Genomic DNA, 20,195 nt, shown 5'->3' with positions numbered 1-20,195 from the left:
GCCTCTTTAATAACTAATGCCTTCACATCTTAAGAACAGGGAGAAATGAATGTAATCATTCAAAATGGCCCAGTGTCATTGAAGGCACCCGATGTCGTCTAAATTGGAAGGTTGTGAGTTTAAATCCCACTTCAGAACTTGTACACAAAACTTTCGACTGAAACCCCAGTGCAACATTGAGGAAGTATGTGTAAAAGGTCCATTAATATGTTGGAGAAGAGCATGGGAGTTATCGTTGATATCCTGGCCAATGTTTATCCCTCAATCAGCATCACAAAACAGATTATCTGGTTATTGCTGTTTGTGGGAGCTTGCTGTGCGCAAATTAGCTGCCTTGTTTCCTACAACAGTGACTACCCTTGAGAAGTATCTCGTTGGTTGTAAAGCACTTTGAGACATCCAATGGTTATAAATGCTGATACACAAATGAACGTTTTTCTCATTTGTTTGCAAGGGTGCAAACCATCATTCGGTTTGACGAAAAGTATGGCTGATATCTGTCACTCATGCTGTGTGGAATTATCCAGCCTATTAAATTAATTTTTGGAAAGGCATACACAGCACGTATGAGTTTTTAATTCACAGTCTTTGATGGGTGAAGATTCCCACCGGCAGTATGCCGTTGGTGAACTGTATATTGTACGCGAATCCAAACTGTAAACCTGCATCCTAACCCCGCCAACCCATTCACCGCATTGTCAACCCCATAGTAACGCGTTTTGCTTTCCAAAGAATATTTAAACAAAACAACTCCTCTCCACAAGGTTGTGTGGCAACCTGAGTCCCCTTAACAAGTCGATGTGAAACCAGAAGTTGACCTGCTCAGCGCTGAGAAATCCCAATTGTGATCGCCAGATGTGAGTGATGGGCAAAAATATTAAAGGTGATGTGTGGTTCACTGAAGCACGCCATAGCTCTGAATGTGACAGACTGAGTTGATTTTATATGAAGTCAGTGTGTACCTGTCAACCCATGTTACAGTTTTGACCTGCAGAGTACATTCAATCCAGAAAGAAAGAACTTGCATTTATATAGCACCTTCCATGCCCTCAGTATTTCCTAAGGCACTTTGCAACCAATGAACTACATTTAAAATGTGATCACTAGTAATATCGAAAATGCAACGACCAATTTGTACAGCAAGATTACACAGCAGCACTGCGATAATGACCAGATAATTAGTTTCTGGGTGTTGAGGGATAGATATTGGCCAGGATTCTTCTGTGAAAAGGTGCCATGGCATTTTTCACACCTACCTAAGAGGGCAAGCAGAGGCTTGGTTTACCATCTCACCCAACAGTCACCCCTTCAACAGTGGAGCACTCCTTCACGGCGGCATTGGAGTGTTAGTCTGGAGTGGGTGATGAGGCCTCTGGACTGGGGCTGACTCCAAGGCAAAAGTACAATATTGCCACGAGGCCAAGGATGACAAGACGCTGCGACAACGAATGAACGGACATCGTGCGACAATCACCAGGCAGGAATGTTCCCTTCCAGTTGGGGAACACTTCAGCAGTCAAGGGCATTCAGCCTCTGATCTCCGGGTAAGCGTACTCCAAGGCGGCCTTCAGGACGGGCGACAACGCAGAATCGCCGAGCAGAAGCTTATAGCCAAGTTCCGCACACATGAGTGCGGCCTCAACCAGGACCTGGGATTCATGTCGCATTACATTCATCCCCCACCATCTGGCCTGCGAAATCCTACCAACTGTCCTGGCTTGACACAATTCACACCTCTTTAACCTGGGGTTACCCCATCTCTGGAGCTGTAAAGATTTAATCACCTGCTAATGCTCGCATTCCAAGCATTGTCTGGCATCTTTGAATCTGTCTATATATATATATATATGTTTCTGGAACATACCTCTTCATTCACCTGAGGAAGGAGCAGCGCTCCGAAAGCTAGTGACATCGAAACAAACCTGTTGGACTTTAACCTGGTGTTGTAAAACTTCTTACTGTGCTCACCCCAGTCCAACGCCGGCATCTCCACATCATGACAACTTTAGAAGCAAACGTTTGGCCTCCAATTCAGGCCCCTGGCTCCATGACAGTATGTGATTTGACTCCAGGGAAACCCACAGTAGTTCAGTGGGCTAGCCCAATGATGAGCTGGAACGGCCAGAGAAATGCATTTAAATTTAATTTAATTTAAAGATTGCCTTATTACCCACACTCCACTTGACTCATTCAAAATGCCAGGAGCAGAATATCATGAGAATTCGGCAAGAAAAAAAATACCTCTAGGTTTTGTGCAAGCTTCAGAATTAATGCAAAGTAGCACAAGGTGACTGATACTACGTGGAAAGTTGTTATTTAAAAAGTTAATTCGGAAAATTGGGAAGAGCAAGTGTGATGATAGAAATCTGGGGATGGAGTGATATTTCAAGGCAGCATAGATGCAGGAGATGGATGTATCCCATCAATTTCTCTGCACGGCTGAGTAAGTTTTCAAGCCCGGTGCTAATGGCAGGGATTTGTTGTTTTAGCATTGAGGGGAAGAAGAGGATAGCTCATGTTGGAAACCTGAGAGGCATGGACAAATACACCCTGGGTCACTTGCTCTGAATGACCCATTTCAGTGCATGAGGGATAATGTTTTCGCTTGTTCAAATGGAACCGGTGCTGTGATTGAGCTGTGGACAATGTGCAGGTTGATTATTCCGGCAGGAAGCAGTCGCTCCCCTGACAGGTGAATAGCTGTCCCTTTCTACCCTGTGATCTCAGTTAATGGGGTCTTCTCTTTGTGCAGCCGTCCATGAAAGGGGAATGTATTCAGATATGAAGTCTGCTTGGGAGGAGGATGGGAAAATACTGAAGGCAAGAGAGGAGGTGGGGGGGGGGGAAGAAAGAAAAAGGAACATTTAAACATAATGGAAAGAAAATTGGGAAACAGAAAGCAGAGCAGCATGAAAAGGATTTTTCCTGGAATTAGCCCTGGCATTCCCCATGGCACTTTGGCACTGCCAGCCTGGCACTGCCAGGCTGGCAAGGACATGACAGGCTGGCAGTGCCAGGTTGCCCATGCCAAGGATCGGTCCTGGAGGTGTCTTGCCCTTAAGAGGTGGGATGAAGGGGGGGGGGGGGGTGGGCTCGAAGACCGTCTAAGAGGTAAATTGGGTGCAGTGGGAGAGGGGATCTGAAGGCCGCAGTCAGGTAGCTGAGGGGGGTCGAAAAATCTTTCACCCCCTCCCCCCAACAGTGCAATCCTCTTCCACAGCCCCCCCCCCCCCAACAGTGCAATAATCTTTCACCACCCAAACAGTGCAATACTGTTTCACCCCCTCCCGCCAACAATAATCTTTCCCCCCCCCCTCCCCCAACAGTGCAATACTCCTTCACCCCCCAACAATGCAACATTCTTTCAGCACAGCACCAAAGTGTCAGGCTAGTTTGTGTTCAAATCTTGGAGGGAGGCTGACAACTCTCAATCTTCTGAATGACAGTCCAGGTTGCTGGCACTGAGCAGAGCTGCCATTTATATTATTATCTTGTAAGTTTCAAGCTTTGAAATCCCGGACAGCTACAGGCTAAATTTAATCCACTCATTAATTTGAAAGTACCTGTTTATTTGCAGATGGCCTCGGTTCACTGGTCTTTTTAAAAAAAAAAAAAAAAAAATTTTTTTTTTCGAGTACCCAATTATTATTTTTTTCCAATTAAGGGGCAATTTAGCATGGCCAATCCACCTACCCTGCACATCTTTGGGCTGTGGGGGTGAATCCCACGTGGACATGGGGAGAATGTGCAAACCCCACACGGAGAGTGACCCAGGACCGGGATTCGAACCCGGGTCTTCAGCGCCGCAGTCCCAGTGCTAACCACTGCGCCACATACTGCCCTTGGCTTCACTGATCTAACAAAGGGTCCCAATCACAATGCCCTCTTTAAAGGCCTTTTTTCCTTTTGCATTTCTCTTGTGAGGATGGGAAATTGGCTTCTGCAATGGCACTTGCGTGCGGGGGGAAGTGGGTAGAGTGACACCCTGGCACTGCTGGTGCCACCTTGGCAGTGCCAGCCTAGCACCCTGGTGCTGCCACCAGAGCATCCTTGCAGTGCCAGCCTGGCACTGCCAGTCTGCCCAGATGGCACTTCCAGGCTGGCAGAGGCACTGCCATCATGCCAGGCTGGCAGTGCCAAGGTGCCAGGCTGACATTTTGCCCTTGCTGGGGATTGGGCCAGGGGAGGTGCCCTGCCTGCAAGGTGGGGGGAGGGGGGGGAGGAGGGTTGCTGGTGCCGTGGACCCCCTTATAGGTAAGTTGAGGCATTGGGGGGGTTCTGGGGTCGTGTCAGGGGGTTGAGAGATTGGGGCGCCATTTAAGAATGGCATTCCGATCTCCTACTGTACTGGGCAGTTCTGGCAAGCGCTCCCTCAGTGCAGGAAATGAGTGTGGCCTCAGAGGGGCATTCCCTGCTGGACCACCAAAAAAAAACAGAGTGCCATTGGATAGCGGGGTCATTCACACCGCTTGTAGCGCCAAGAAGGACCCATAATTCCTGCCCAGAATGGACTCTTTTTTTTGGTTAGATCGTGCCCATGTTTTTTTTAATCTTGAAGAGGTGAGGTCAGTGCTGGCTGGAGTTCAGAGAGACGGAGCTGTTGTGTGAGGTGCTGTGGAGAGAGAAAGATTGGAGAAAACTAGTAGTGAGACAGAATTTTGGAGAAAGGTTTTTTGGGAGTGACGTCTGATCTCTGATTTAAGCCTTTGTTTTTCTTGAGACCAGGTAAAGACAGAGTGTCAGTGAGTTTGGGGAAGCTTCGAGAGAGTCCACAATTCTTTTCCCAGTAATGTAGTTTACACCGCGATACTATTTTAAAAGCAGAGCAGCCTTGTCTGGAGACAAGGGAAAGTCTGAAACAAATCCAGTGTAACAGCCATTTGAGGACCTTCAGACAACAGAGTAAGGGTTCCCATAAGATCCAGGATCTGCTTTGCAATGCCTGTATCACTTTAGGCCTTGCTTGTTTAAGGCGGGTTGAGAGCTGTACTTGTGTTTTCTTGTTGTTTAATGGGAAATTAAATAGTAGTTTTAAGGTGTAATACTGCGCTGTTCTCTTTGGGTCTGAAGTTAAAAAGTTGAATATTGTTATTAATAATAAAATGTTGTTTAAAAATAACCAAGCTCTATTTCTTTATGCAATCACTCCTGGAGCAAACCTTTCCTTCCACACAGTCTTAAAAAAAATACAAAATATTGGAGTTTTCGGTCCAGTATTCTAGCCGCTGTTGGTCAGGTCAGGGATCTTAATACTCTAGAATGGATCACAAACAGAGGGCGCGATTCTCCGAAATGGAGACAGAGTGTTCGCGCCGTCGTGAACGCCGTCGGGGACAACCGATTCTGGCTCCCACAGGGGGCTAGCACGGCGCTGGAGCGGATCACGCCGCTCCAGCCCAGCCTCCCTTCCCGGCGCCAATGGGCGCCGTGCCAACCCGCGCATGCGCGGGGGCTTCCTCAGTGCGCCGGACCCGACGCAACATGGCGCGGGGGTTCAGGGGCCGGCACGGGACCATTGTTGTTAATAAGGGGATTGACATTGTATTCGTTACCGTTTACTGTTTGTTGGTGGGGTGTAAATTTTGAAGAAAATGTGAAAAAGGAGAATAAGAATATTTTTTTAACAAACACTGACCACATTGACCAAGCCACTATCTCTCTAAACCTTACACGTTCGCTCTGGGACTCAACCATTCCTTTTTTATATCCCTACCTTTCTTCACCCCTCTATTTTCAGTTATGCCCACGGCCATTGGGGCCTGACAGAACAGGACGTCAAACTCTTCAGCCGACCTAACATCCTTTGAATCCCACCTCTATCTCTCCACCTTTGCCTTAACATACATAATGTATACAATGTTAATCCCCTTATTAACAACAACGGTCCCATCCTCCCACCAACCCCCAAACAATGGCCCGCATGACAATATAAGCATCAAATAAAAAGAAACCTCCCAAGAAACAAAAGAAAAACGAATCAGAAATCGCCCATGGTCACCATTAACATATATAGTCCCCCCCCCAACCCCCACCCCCCTAATATTCAAAGCCATCCAATCATCAAAAGTGTACTGTGAATGACACCCATGAATTGTAGACCCCCCCCACACACACACACACACAGATTCCTCCCCTTCACATCCTCTTGTAAACTCCACCCCCCAGCATCGGTTCCTTCCCCCAACCTTTCACCCCGGCTAGACTCATCGAAACCTGTTCTACCAGGCTCCGATGGCCGCAGCCCCTCTCCCCACCTCACTCCCGTTCACTGGCCGGCTTAAACCAGCCAGGGTGGAGGCCCCCACCCGGGTCTCCTTCCCCCCTGCCTGGTCCCAGGGAAACAAAGAAATCCCCTTTAACACACAACCCCCGCATACACACCCAAGTCCAAAGAACCATCATTGCAAATGAAAGTCTCAATTCTTCCCTTGTCCAAATATACAGCGTCGACTCATTTAGTACTTACGCCAACACGCAGTGAAAAAATTAAGTTACATGAGGCGACATCAGTACAAGACCCGCTCTCAGTCCCATTTCTCAATTCTGCCACAGTCCTTCTGCATTCACAAACCCCTCCGCTGCTTCTGCCATCCCAAAATAAAAGTCCTTGGATTTGTAGGTTACCCTCAACTTAGCTGGATACACTATGCCGCACTGCAGCTTGCTGTTGTACAGTGCCTTCTTCACCCGGCCAAAGACCGCCCGCATCCTCGCCAACTCCACCGTAAAGTCCTGGTATATGTGTATACCCGCTCCAGCCCACTGCACCACCCGCTTCTGCTTTGCCCAGCACAGGGCCTTCTCCTTCACGCTGTACCTACGGAAACAAACAATCACTACTCTTGGCGGCTCACTCGCTTTTGGTATAGGCCTTCACGACCTATGAGCCCCCCTCCCCCAATAGCTCCGCCAACATCGTGGCAAAATACTCCGTCGGCCTCGGACCTTCCACCCCTTCGGGCAGACCCACGATTCTCAGATTCTGCCGCCTGGATCTGTTTTCCAGGTCTTCCAATTTGGCTCGCAGACACTTGTTGGTCTCTTATCACCCTCCTCAGCTCCTTCCCTATCGAGGTGAGTTGATCACTGTGCTGCGATAATGCCTCTTCCACTTCCTTCAGTGTCTCACCCTGCTCCCGCACCTCAGCCGCTGCACTCGATACCGCCGCCCTCACCGGGGCGATCGCCTCCTCCACCAGCACTTTCAGTACCGCCCCAATCTCCTTCTTCATCGCTTCCATGTGCTTTGTGAACTATTTTTCAAGTTCCACGGCCATCACCGTGGTCATTCCTTCTGCCGTGAGCAACGCGGTCTCCCCCGGCACTACAGCCTCCGTTTTCCTTACAGTTCCCGCGCCAACTTTTTCACTCACCGGCGAACTTTCATTCGCCCCCTTTTTCACGGCCTTTTAAAAGAAAAACTTGGACATTTCTCCTCACTGTGTCTTCCTGTCAACTTTTTCAGCATCCGTTGCCCCTGGGACTGGGCATTAAAACCCCGAAAATTGTATTCCCGAGTGGGAAACCTCCAACGTGTGGCTGCCTCCCGCCGTCACCGGAGCTCTCAACGTGGTTGGGGGGGGGGGGGGGGGTGGTATTCCAGAACCTGAGGCCTAGGCAACTAAATGGAACCAACAATGAAGCGATGAAATAGAGGAATGCTCAAGAGGTCAGAATGAGAGGGACACAGATAGAGTTGTGGGGCTGGAGGAGATTACAGAGATGGAGAGGGGTCGAGGCCCTGAAGGGATTTTTTTAATACATCCTACTGTAGGGTTCATTGATTCTCTACAGAGTATAGTGGGTGAATGGGCATGGAAGCTTGGCATGAGGGGCCACATGGGATGGGTGGGTGGCATATGTGGTTCTATGGATGGGGCATGGAAAGTGTGTGGAGGGTGAGACCTAGAATGCCTTTCTGTTTTTATTACAATTGGGACGAAGTACCACAGCACTGAGGTGGGCCATTTCCCGCCTCAACACTGTCTCCATGGCTGCCCCCGAACATGTTCAGCTCGCCTGACTGCAGCATGCCCCAATATAAATTTGTTGATTTCCCTTGCATAGTATTCTTGCAAATTCTCCTGATGAGTGCAAGATGAAAAGTTTTGACAAGCAATGTCTCTCTTTTTCAGCAACAGAACGAGTTTAGCAATGTAAAATATGGTTACACGACATTTATTGTTATTCTGTGATCTGAATGATACGTACAAAGGTACTGAGAGTAGTGGTTAGAACAAGTGCCATTTGGGACGGCATGGTAGCGCGGCCTCATGGCGCTGAGGACCCAGGTTCGATCCCGGCCCCGGGTCACCGTCCGTGTGGAGTTTACACATTCTCCCCGTGTCTGCCTGGGCCGCGCCCCCACAACTCAAAGATGTGCAGGGTAGGTGGATTGGCGACACCAAATTGCCCCTTAATTGGGAAAAAAAAAATTGGGTCATCTAAATTTATATTTGTAGAAAAAAACAAGTGATATTTGAAAGCAAATGCTCCCGAGATAGGAGGGTAAATGCTGACCCGGACGGCATTGGAGGACTGACCTGTTTCTGTGGTGTAATTCCTACATGAGCCTGATTTTAATTCAGTGCAAATGGGTGCATTTTGAATAATTTAAAAATCTCACTATATATTTCTACCACTAATCTGAATGGAGTATTTCAAGGGAGGAAGGAATTCTGCAGCGGTGTATAATTTCTGCAGCAACTTCAAGACTTTACCACCATATTCAATTCTTGGCACTTTTTAAAAAGTCACCTTTAAACTCTGTGGCTTGAACCTATTCACTTGGGATAAGAAGAAATTGATTTAATTCCTCAAAGCTATTTTAACCTACTTGAAAGTTTGCCTACATTCTTTTGTTCAAAGTGACACATACATTAAATCTAAAACAAATGATGCCGGGAGGCAGGTGTAGTATTACTGGGTTTGTTGAGGATGTTTATAGTTGAATTAGTAAATTGTTTCTTTGTTCCTTGCTGAGAGCTCTCTTGGTTTTGAATAATGGAGGTAGGCAAAGGCCTTTTATTCCTGGTGTGTGGTAGGTTTTTTTTTGTACGGACTTGTCCACACTGAAAACACTCAAAGATAAATGCAGCCGTCCGTTCCTCTCATGTTTAGTGCGAGAGATGTTGAAGTGTTTGTGGAGGTTTAAGTTGCACCATTTACTTTAAGAAGATCAGTTTCCAGAAGCTCCGTAGTAAATTGGATAACTTTGTGTTGTAGCATCGCATCTTGTTCCACAAATTATATTCTCACCACATGACCTTATTTGAAAATTGATGTATTTTGATGGCAATTAGTTTAAGCAAATAATAATAGTTATTGCTGAAAACCCCTAGCGTTGCTACTAAATTGCACCCATTTCCGCCTCTGTTTCAACATCTGGCACAAGTTTTTTCCTTTGCCCCCCCATAGCCTCATTCTCTTTCCTCCTCTCCTATTCTTTCCCTCCTCTTTGTCCATTCCTTACCCGCTCCCTATCCCGCTCACCCTGTCACTTTCTCCTCCCTTCCGTTCCTTGGCCCAGCTCCACGTCCCCCGCCCCCCTCCCCAATCAGTCCCTTCACCTCCTTTTGTTTGATTGCCTCTATCTTCTCTTGGCTTTCTCTCTCGTGATTTAAAAAAAAAAGATTCTCCCTCCTTCCTTCCTCCTCTCATTCTTTCCTTCTGTCCCTCTCCCATCCTCCATTATCTACCCATCCCCCTCCTTCTCTCCTTTCCGTTCCCCCCTTTTCCCAAATCTACGCCCTTCCTTTCTTGCCATCTTCTCCTTTCTTTTCGCTCTCTATCCCTGGCTTTCCTCCACCCCCCATTGCATCCTGCTGATGTACACAGTGTACTCAAAACGTTTGTGTTTGTTAAACAGGGTCCTCCGCGGCTGGTGACTGGGGACCCCAATCTTCCAGTGGCGCCACCTGGATTCATCCCAACTGCCCAAAAGCCAGAAGCTGTAGTGCATGCGATGAAGGTAAAATGCTGCAGCCCCTTTTGTTTCCCCCAAGCAGATGCCTTTATTGAGTGAAGTAGAAGAAACTGGTCCTTGCCAAGGGTGCGGGCTGAGCTGACCGCCAAAAGAATAACAAAGTGATTCTTGTCAACTGGAGGACTGAAAATGTTTGTTTCCTGTACCTGGAAAGAGGGTGAAAGCACAGCCTAAACCTTGTGTTCTTTTGTCTGATTGACAAAGGTAATCAGTGACTACAAAACAAAACCACCCAGCCAGTCCTGTGTCAATCACCCATGTCTAAAACAGTCCCTCAAATAACCCAAAATAATGGCTGTGTTTCCTTCAGAGTTTATTTTCATTTAATTCACAGGGTTATTTTTAATCACTTTAGTGTCCAGTTCCCTCTCTTGCTGTCTGCCCTGCCCCCCCCCCCCCCCCCCCCCCACGTGGCCCCCCTCCTCCCCCAGGCACATTGCTTCTCACTCTTAGCTCCATCTGGGGGGGATGGGCTAACCCTAAAGAGGGGCCCGTGTCATTCTGTGGATTAGCCAATAGAAGAACCATACTTTATCAATAGGTCTTTTATCACCTCTACTCTCTCTTGCTCTTAAAACAGCACCCGCCCCCACCACCAATAAAGTGTGATGGTCATCCAAAACCAGGGGGGGGGGACGGGGGGGGACAGGTGCCTTCCTGAGTGCACCTGCTGCTCATAAGTTATTTGCGTCCATTGTGTGAGAAAGTTATCATTTTGTTAGATCTTTAATGTTGTAGCTTCATCCTGTTACCTCCCATTCCTCCCCCGCCCCCATTCCGTTCACTCTTCGTGTCAAATCTACGCAGTCCGTTTCCCAAGTGCTAAAGTGAAGATTCCTTACAGAGGATTTAACAAGGCCACTATTTTACAATGGACAAAGCAAAATCTGTTTTTACCCCATGCTTCTCTTTATTGGATACTGGGAATGTTAAACAATGTATTGATGGTTGTATTCCCTTCCTCTGATATTGGGTCCATTCCTTTAAGGGTCAGGGTTGTGTCATCAATCTGCACTGAGCATTGCTTGCCGCGGACGCACAGCAGGGATTCAGGCACAAGCTACAGCAAACCCCACTTGCGGGATTAACCATTGATAATTCCCATTGAATAGCGGGTTCACAGCCCCAATGCTGCAGCAGCAATTCATAAAATCTACCCGTAAAAAGTCACTTTCTGTTTTTCTGTTTTTTTTTCTTTTATTGAGAGATTTGCCGGTGTTTTGTAGATCCAATTCCACAATTGCAGGATTTTCCCACAAAATACTGCAGGCGCGATTTAATGTGGAAAAAAAAAGTGTCTCGTTTTGAGCGCGTTTAGCAGGGTGTCTGCAGCAAGGCCTCTCGTGAGATTTAATAATAAGAATCTAATCTTTATTAGTGTCACAAGTAGGCTTACATTAACACTGCAATTAAGTTACTGTGAAAAGCCCCTAGTCGCCACTTTCCAGAACCTGTTCGGATAGCATAGAGGGAGCATTCAGAATGTCCAAATTACCTAACAGCACGTCTTTCGGGACTTGTGGGAGGAAACCGGAGCACCCGGAGGAAACCCACGTAGTCACGGGGAGAACATGCAGACTCTGCACAGACAGTGACCCAAGCCAGGAATCGAACCTGTGACCATGGAGCTGTGAAGCAACAGTGCGAACAATCGCTCTACGATTTTTATGGCCCTGTCACATCACAGAGTCAGAATATTTCAAAGCGGAACTTGTTAGATTTTTGTCCAGCGATGATTTTAAGGATAATGGAACCTCAACATGTTGAGGCAATTGAGTTATAAATCAACCATAACCTAACTAAGTGACGGAGCAGGCGGGAGGGACTGAATGACCTAGTGTGTGTGTGTTTTGGCTGGTGAATATGTCCTTTATTCGGTTCCATTGACTTCAGTAGAGCACAATCTGGGTTGGGCTGTATATTAGGCAAACAATGCAGTAATGCCCTTTCTGATCTTATTGCCCAAGCCAACTTTCTACCCATTAATATGCACTGCCACTGCATTTAAGTTTAAAACGTAATTTCCTTTTCAAGGGGATTTTCACAGTAACTTCATTGCAGTGTTAGTGTAAGCCTACTTGTGACAATAAAGATTATTAATATTAAGCTTTTTTAAAAAATTCCTCTCCCAGAGGACTCTTGGTGAAGTACCAACCCTCAGCACCAGGGCTGTTCTGATAATTTAGCTCATGTAGCCCAGGTGAGAGCTTGGAGAATGATTACCAACAGGCTGATTGACACTGGAGGGCATCGCGGCCACATGTTCAAACATGAGTCAGGGGCCACTCAAGGGAAATCAGGCTCCCTCTTTGATTTTGTTAGTTTTCCCTTCCTGTCCTATTAATCCGTTAATTTAGTACAAAGTGAGGCACCAAACCTGTGGCTCAGACCTACACTAACACTGCATTAACCAACTGACTGAGCGGGAACCCTTCATGAGACTAATTAGAAAGCTAGGTTACACACTGCTAGACATTTCTGTGAAACTACAAAGAGTTAAGTGCTCAAGCTGTTTTCTGAAGTACATGTGACCCAGAGTTTCTTCACTGTTAACTTGATGTAAATCTTGGGTTTCCAGGTCTTGGAAGTTCATGACAACCTGGATAGACAGTTGCCTGAAGACTGTGAGCACGATGACTTGAGCGAGAAGGAAAAGGCCATTGTTCGCGAGATGTGTAATGTAAGGATTCTGTTGTCTTAGCAATGTGAAACAGTACCAGAACAGGACAATATCAGATAGCTTTGCATGTTTTCAACAGGCCTCTCGCCATGGGAATCCACACGGCAGTCATATTTAGGAAATAAGAAACAAAAATTTGGAGTTTGATTATGTGCGATAGTGCAAGATGAGCATAGCGAATTGGCAGCTCATTTACATCTCCCAGTTTCTTTCCTGTCAAAGTTGGGGGAAGTGTGAAACAAGCCACTGGTTCAGTATATCCAGACTCTCACTACCACACAAAATCAAACTCTACCCCCTTGTGTTTATCCAATGTTGGAACATACATTAGCCAGAAAAGTCTTACCCAACACAAGATTCTGTTGGAATAAAATCAGAAAGATTAACTCTGCTGAATTAGCTATCAGCTTGTGTAGTGGCATGGTCCACAATATTTCCAATGACTTTATACTGGTCACGATTAATAAAAAAACAGAATATTCAGGAGACGTACAGCAAATCAGGCAGGACCTGTAGCCAGTGAGAGGTGAGGGGGGTGGTGTGGTGATAGTGTCACTGGACTGAGTAATCCACAGGTCCAGGCGAATCTTCTGGAGCCATGGGTTTACATCGCAGGACAGCCGGTGGAATTTAAATTCAATTAATAAAAATCGGAAATTAAAAGCTAAATAAAAGTAATAACGACCATGACCGTTGTTGATTTGTCAGAAAAATTCATCTAGTTCACTAATGTCCTTTAGGCATCAGGTCAAACATGGGCAAGGAAGCCCCCAGCTGATTACCACCTAGCAACTTCTCAGATACTGTAGCAGTCCCTGGCCAAATGCAACACGACCTGGATAGTATTCAGGCTTGCATCATTTGTGCCACAGATGTGCCAGACAATGATCATCCCCAACAAGAGAGAAAACCTAACCATCTCCCGTTGACATTCAATGGCATTACCATTGCTATATACCCCACATGCTGAGGGTTAACACGGACCAGAAACTAAGCTGGACTAGCCATATAAATACTGTGGCTATATAAGCAGGTCAAAGGCTGGGAATTCTGTGGAGACAGACTTCCCAAAGTACGTCCACCATCTACAAGGCACAAGTCAAGAATGTGATAGAATACTATCCACTCGCCTGGATGAACGCAGCTCCAATAACACTCTCAAACCTTGACACCATCCAAGGCAAAGCAACCCTTTTGATTGACATTCCATTCACCACTTCAACATTTACTACCTCCACCATTGAAACAGTGGCAGCAGTATGTACCATCTACAAGATGGACGCAAAAACTCACCAAGGCTCCTTTTGCAGCACCTTCTAAACCCGCAACCTCTAGCGCCTAGAATGACAAGGGCAACAGATGCATGGGAACACCGCAAGTTCCGCTCCAAGCCACTCACCATCCTGACTTGGAAATTTTTCTCCGTTCCTTCACTGTCACTGGATCAAAATCCTGGAACTGCCTCCCTAACTATGGGCGATCCTACAACCCATGAACTGCAGATGATCAAGAAGGTGGCTCACTAGCACCCTCTCAAGGGAAATTAGGTGTGGACAATAAATGTTGACCTAGTCAGCAAAGCCCACGTCCCAGGAACAAATAAATTAAAATAAAGAACATTACATGGTTTCTCTGAAAGGGCAGCACGGTAGCACAGTGGTTAGCACAATTGCTTCACAGCTCCAGGACCCAGGTTTGATTCCCGGCTTGGGTCACTGTCTGTGCAGGGTCTGCACATTCTCCGCGTGTGTGCGTGGGTTTCCTCCAGGTGCTCCGGTTTCCCCTCACAGTCCAAAGATGTGCAGGTTAGGTGGATTGGCCATGCCAAATTGCCCTTAATGTCCAAAAAGGTGGGGTGGGGTTACGGGGATAGGGTGGGGGTGTGGGCTTGGGTAGGGTGCTCTTTCCAAGGGCCGGTGCAGACTCGATGGGCCGAATGGCCTCCTTCTGCACTGTAAATTCTATGATTCTCTTGTGATCTCAAGCTTGGTCTGGTTAGTGTTGAAGTTGATGACTTCAGGTGGGATTGTAGCAAAAGCACAGTAATTGGTTTCAGCCTCCCCGATGAAGATGATGTTGTCTAGCATCCCTTTGCCTGATTGTTATTCATCAATTGGTGTTGGAAGTACAAGTCCAAATGGGATTGGGTTCAGCTCTGATAGCCTGGACTTTTACTTGGTGAGGTACCAGAGGGAGCTTTATTCACTGACATTCTGTCTCCAAGGAGTCAGTGTTTTATAACGATCAGGGTGAGAAGGAGAGAATAAGAAATTGTGTAACGAAACTCAATTTTTGCGTAGTCTTGTGATTTGGAAAGAGGAAGCGTGCATGATGGTCTAACTGAATGGCAGAACAGACCTGAGGGGTGAATGGGCTACACCTTTGGCTATGTTCATTCCTATAATGGTGTGTTTAGAGCATGGAAAGAAAAAAAAAGAGTGGGCCTGTCTCCAGCTTTTGTTGAAGTGTAACATTGCTACCTGTGTTTACCTTTCAGGTGGTCTGGCGTAAGCTCGGAGATGCAGCTGGTTCGAACCCTTCCATCAGGCAACATCTCTCGGGCAACCAGTTCAAGGGACCTTTGTAGTGCAGTTGCCTGCAAGGCATGGACTTGTGCGAAGGATGGAAACACATTCTCATTGCATCTGTACGCAAGTGGAATGAATAGAACTTCTGAGAAGTGTAATCCTGGCCATTGACTCAACTTGGCCCCTATCTACCGTCTAAATGTGAAGAAAAAATGCTGACTTTTCCCCTAGTGGTGGCGAGTTCTACAATGTGCTGACCACAAAGCAAATGTAAATTCCTCATATATAGCTGACTGTACGTGCCGCTCTGGTAAGGTGTACTGCACAGCATACCGAAGTCACATGAATTGATTTAATGGAGTCTGTGTAGAGAGATTAATCTCAATACGTTGATCTCTGGATAATGTTAAATAATCTCCCCACCCCGCTCCCTGGCTGTCCCATTCACATTAACGATTGTTATGACCCCATCATAAGCAAGCTCCTTTGAGTGTTGTGTTTCCTCATTAAATTACTTGGATAGGACAGTATTGCTGGGAGGTATTATAAACAAATCCTCATCCCAGCATATGCAGCAATGGTTCTGTAGAGGCTGTTCAGCAGAACCAATGTGAAAGGGTCACGTTTCCATATAGAGGAATACCTGGCCCTCCGATAACACTCACCTCTCAGTATATAGGTAAACAGCTTCCGCTGAAAAGGTCTGGAACCAGCTTTGGCTCAGAAAGTCATTGACCTGTGTAGCCCTAAGAAAAGAGAATCTGAAAGGGTTGAAAAGATGTTATTTTCGCTGCTAAAAGGTGCAGCAATTAAGGAGAAAACATAGTTTTCGTTAAAAGGATAGTATTCTTTTCAACAACCAGAATTTACCTTGCTGGCTTTTGTTCTGATTTAGTCTACTTTCAGAATTCTAATCACTCAGCCCACACTGCAAAATTATAGTTGCAGTTTCCCAGCCCCCTATTCTGATGCAGGTGGCCACAAGCTGTGCAAATCTGATGTAACCAAAATCATTGAAGTATTGCACATTCACCTGATCCCTTCCCACTTTAAATTCACCTGATTCACCGGAGGAAGGAGCTGCGCTCCGAAAGCGAGTGATTCAAAACAAACCTTTGATTGGACTTTAACCTGGTGTTGTAAGACTTCTTACTGTGCCCACTTTAAATTTGGAAGGTCCCTTATGTGATCAGATTGAATACTGTCTTTAACAGGCGACGGTGAGGCTTTGAGTTTGAAATGGTAACAGGCCGGGAATAACTAGAATACTTATAAGTAGTACTATTTTAAACTGTGGGACGGAGAATGACACGGTACCAGCTACTCCGTGTTAGAGGGACTGACTTAACAGGCGTTTGGGATCAGGGCTGGTTTTAAATTGAACGCTTAAGAGTATGCAGTGGATGTTCAGGAATGTTCATTGATGAGGTTGTTTTCGTAGGATTTTGGAGCTCGTAAATCTTTAGACCTGAGATATACAAACGTACCAGTGTAACCATGGGAAAAGGTCATTTGACCCAGTACCTAACCTCTGCAATTTAGTTCCTACATTGTGCTGTTTTGCTTCATTCCTTCCTCAACTCCACAGCCTTCATATTTCTGTTCAGTTCCATCGTGGGGTATGTTTCTTTCTGGGTGCTAATGTGAGTGACCTGCATGATTTTCTCATGCATGTGAATGATGGGGGGAGGCGGGGGGAGGGGGGGGGGGAGAGACTCCACAAAGTGCAGTGACATAAAGTACCAGTCAGACAGACAGTTTTGAGGGTTGACGGAGATATATATTGGTCAAAATAGTTCTCTGTTCTTCAAATAGTGCCAGTGCCATGTTCACCGGCAATAGCAGCTGGTACCTCACTTTAACATCTCACCTGGGGAACAACACTCTTGCAGTGTTGGTCCAGCTTGAGCGTACAATCCCTGGAGTGAAGCTTCCATAAATAGTAACGGCTCAGATTCATATTGTATCTTTGGTGCAGTAAAACATTGCAAGGTTCTTTGCAGGAGTGTTAATCATTAAAATGGGCACTGAGGCAAAGGAGGAGAAAGAGGAGACGTTGAGACACGTGACCGAAAACTTAGTCAAGGAAGTAGGCTTTAAGGAGTTGCCTTAAAAGAGGAGAGAAGACACTTGGGGAGTGCCTGAAGAAAGAGACTACATTTGACTGCGCAGTCTGTACCCTGCCCCCCACCGGGGACAATCCCAGCAAGACATGCATTTTAATTTTAACTGATTCTATGCATCAGTGTTCAACAGCGGGCACAATAGTTTGAATTCTGTTTCTGCCTGCGCCTGATCTTATTTTTTATTTAGTTGCTTGACTGCCATTCTCAAGTGACCTGTGGTTGGGAGTGTGTTTATTTTGCCGGTTTCAACTTGCTTTCCTTATACTGGTCGCTGACACAGTGGTAGCCGGTTTAGCTCAGTTGGCTAGACAGCTGGTTCGTGATGCAGAGCGAGGCCGACAGCGCGGGTTCAATTCTTGTACCGGCTGAGGTTTCTTAACCTTGCCCCTCGCCTGAGATGTGGTGATCCTCAAAGGGGAAAGCAGCCAGGGCAGCACGGTGGCGCAGTGGTTAGCACTGCAGCCTCACGGCGCCGAGGTCCCAGGTTCGATCCCGGCTCTGGGTCACTGTCTGTTAGGAGTTTTCTCATTCTCCCCGTGTTTCCGTGGGTTTCGCCCCCACAACCCAAAAATGTGCAGGATAGGTAGATTGGCCACGCTAAATTGCCCCTTAATTGGAAAAAATGAATTGGATATACTAAATTTTTTTAAAAAGGGGAAAGCAACCTCTGGTCATCTGGGACTGTGACGGCTTTACTTACTTTTAGCTGACTTGTCTCCAGTGTAATCTGATCCTAGTAGTTCTGAAGCATATTGGCACAAATTATGCACCAATGGAAAAACGTTGCTGCACTTGATCCTGAACAAAAAATATTCCACTGCTGCTACCAGAGTTGGATTAAACAGTTGGATTATAATATTTATATAGCTCTGCTCAGAAAACAGCACTACGCAGGAGGAAGGAGTATGGTTGACTGAAAGTGTACTCGGAGCAAATGTAACATCTGACATTTGACCAAAAAGAGCAAGAACCCATTGGTTTGACCTACAGTCTAATCTAGTTGGTTATTGAATGAGGCAGAAGTTGAGGGTATTATAAGTCGTCTTCATATATCTGGGCTAGGATGCGATAAATATCTTGTGGTGGTGTGCTTGTATATGTAAGACTACCAGTTGAAGATTGGATCAGACTTGAACCCCCTGTCATTGTATAGCTGATTGAAACTCACTTTCCAGGGTCTCCAGTGAAGAAAGATCATTTAAAGTGAGCTACAGGAAAACTGCAGCGCAAGAATCCCAACACCTTCCAGGTTAGAGGAACGACAAGGAAAAGAACAGGAAAGCGGAGAAAACTGTAGCTCAGGATTCGCAAAATAGTTGTACTCGACTGACGCCAACATGACGCTAGGGCTGGTTTAGCACAGTGGGCTAAATAGCTGGCTTGTAATGCAGAACAATGCCAGCAGCATGAGTTCAATTCCCGTACCAGCCTCCCCGAACAAGCACTGGAATGTGGCGACTAGGGGCTTTTCACAGTAACTTCATTGAAGCCTACTTGTGACAATAAGCGATTATTATTATGACACTGACAGACCCTCGTAGTCCCCCACACGCCGGGCTTGCAGACCCAGCTGGAGCTCTGGGAAGGTGATCCTGATGGTAGAGAAGGGAAGTGAAGAGATGTGTTTGTTGTCTTGTTGGTTCAGGGTGGCAGAGGCCTGCATTCAGATAGTGCGAAGCAGAGGGGTAAATATTCAGGTTCCACCTGCTGCGCGAATCGTCGTGGGCGGAACGTAAGATTCGACGGACAGTTTAAAGCTCCATTGACCTTGGGCGGAAATTTCCGGTCTCGGGGCGGGCGCGATACAAACCGGGAGATATTAAATCGAAACTTTATTTTGAAATAGTGAATTTTCCATGTTGGCTTCTTCACTTTATGGAAACCATAAAGACTTCTGGGAATTGTAACAGGTTAAGGATTCCTTGCTGTGAACGTGCACTAAATCCATTGCTCCTGGGTTAGCCTTTTGTGCTTACAGTAGGCTGATTTTAAAAATTTTGACAGGGTTAAACTAAAGAGCGTAAAATGAGAATGAGATTCACAATATCCCCAGGCATTTGGAGCTCTTAAAGATGACCGGACTGAGGTGGACCTGGCGACATTTTGTTACAGGCCCATTTCCAGCCAATGTGCTCCAAAAACAACTTCATTCATCAATTTGTCCAAAGACGTGAACAATAATATTTTTATTTTCAATCTGATCATTGTTCAAACTAGAATGTTGAAAATCTGACTCGGAAGGCAGCTGTATTTTTTTTTTGTGCACTAACCTCCTTGTAAATATACCTCCGGCAACGTTCTCTGAAACCTGGAGAATTAAAAGCTTATATTTTACCTCAGAATATTGCAATGTAGGAGCTGTACACTGGAATAAATACCCAAGACAATATTGTTTTCTGACGGTGTAATATTTGAGTAATATTGCGGTATAAATTTATCACAGCAAATTTATATATTATGTAATTCTCTTTTAGCATTACTGAAAAATGTCTGCTCCTGACGAGGAACGATAGGCTCAATCCTATTCTGTAGATGATTCTGATTTGATTGCTGCAGTGGGTTTAAAAATAAAGCTAGTAGAATTATCTTCTTTTTAAGGGCATTACATTCATTTATCACACTCCCACCATCAAAAAGAAATCTGCGGGAAAATATAGATGGCCCACTTGTTCTGAAAGGGTAAATTCTTAAAGTTTCTTCCACTTGTTGCTGACGTCCTCTCCCTTCAGTTGACGGCACATTGCCTTCTATTTTTTTAATTGGCAACAGGTTGCAGACAACATTATTAGTGGCTGTGGATGGATTGATTCTACTTGAAGACACTGACCCCTTTTTCGCCACGTGCGCACATAGTCCAGGAGCAGGAAATGAACAGC

General features: G+C 46.0%; 1 protein-coding gene across 4 annotated transcripts in view; it reads left to right on the top strand.

Moving 5' to 3' along the window:
• LOC140404466 (coiled-coil domain-containing protein 85C-like) overlaps positions 1–19,904 on the top strand; it is a 274,572-nt gene extending 254,668 nt beyond the window's left edge. For all 4 annotated transcript variants that reach the window (XM_072493061.1, XM_072493051.1, XM_072493080.1 and 1 more), the window contains 3 exons: positions 9,869–9,970; positions 12,564–12,665; positions 15,163–19,904. In XM_072493061.1, coding sequence (XP_072349162.1) covers positions 9,869–9,970; positions 12,564–12,665; positions 15,163–15,252 — 294 coding nt within the window. In that variant the 3' untranslated portion in view covers positions 15,253–19,904. The remainder of the gene's footprint in view (positions 1–9,868; positions 9,971–12,563; positions 12,666–15,162) is intronic.
• Positions 19,905–20,195: the final 291 nt, after the last annotated feature.

Source organism: Scyliorhinus torazame, chromosome 2 (assembly GCF_047496885.1).
Source record: "Scyliorhinus torazame isolate Kashiwa2021f chromosome 2, sScyTor2.1, whole genome shotgun sequence".
Lineage (NCBI taxonomy): Eukaryota > Metazoa > Chordata > Chondrichthyes > Carcharhiniformes > Scyliorhinidae > Scyliorhinus > Scyliorhinus torazame.
The sequence above is the reverse complement of the archived record's forward strand: the minus strand, read 5'-3'. Positions and strand labels throughout refer to the sequence as shown.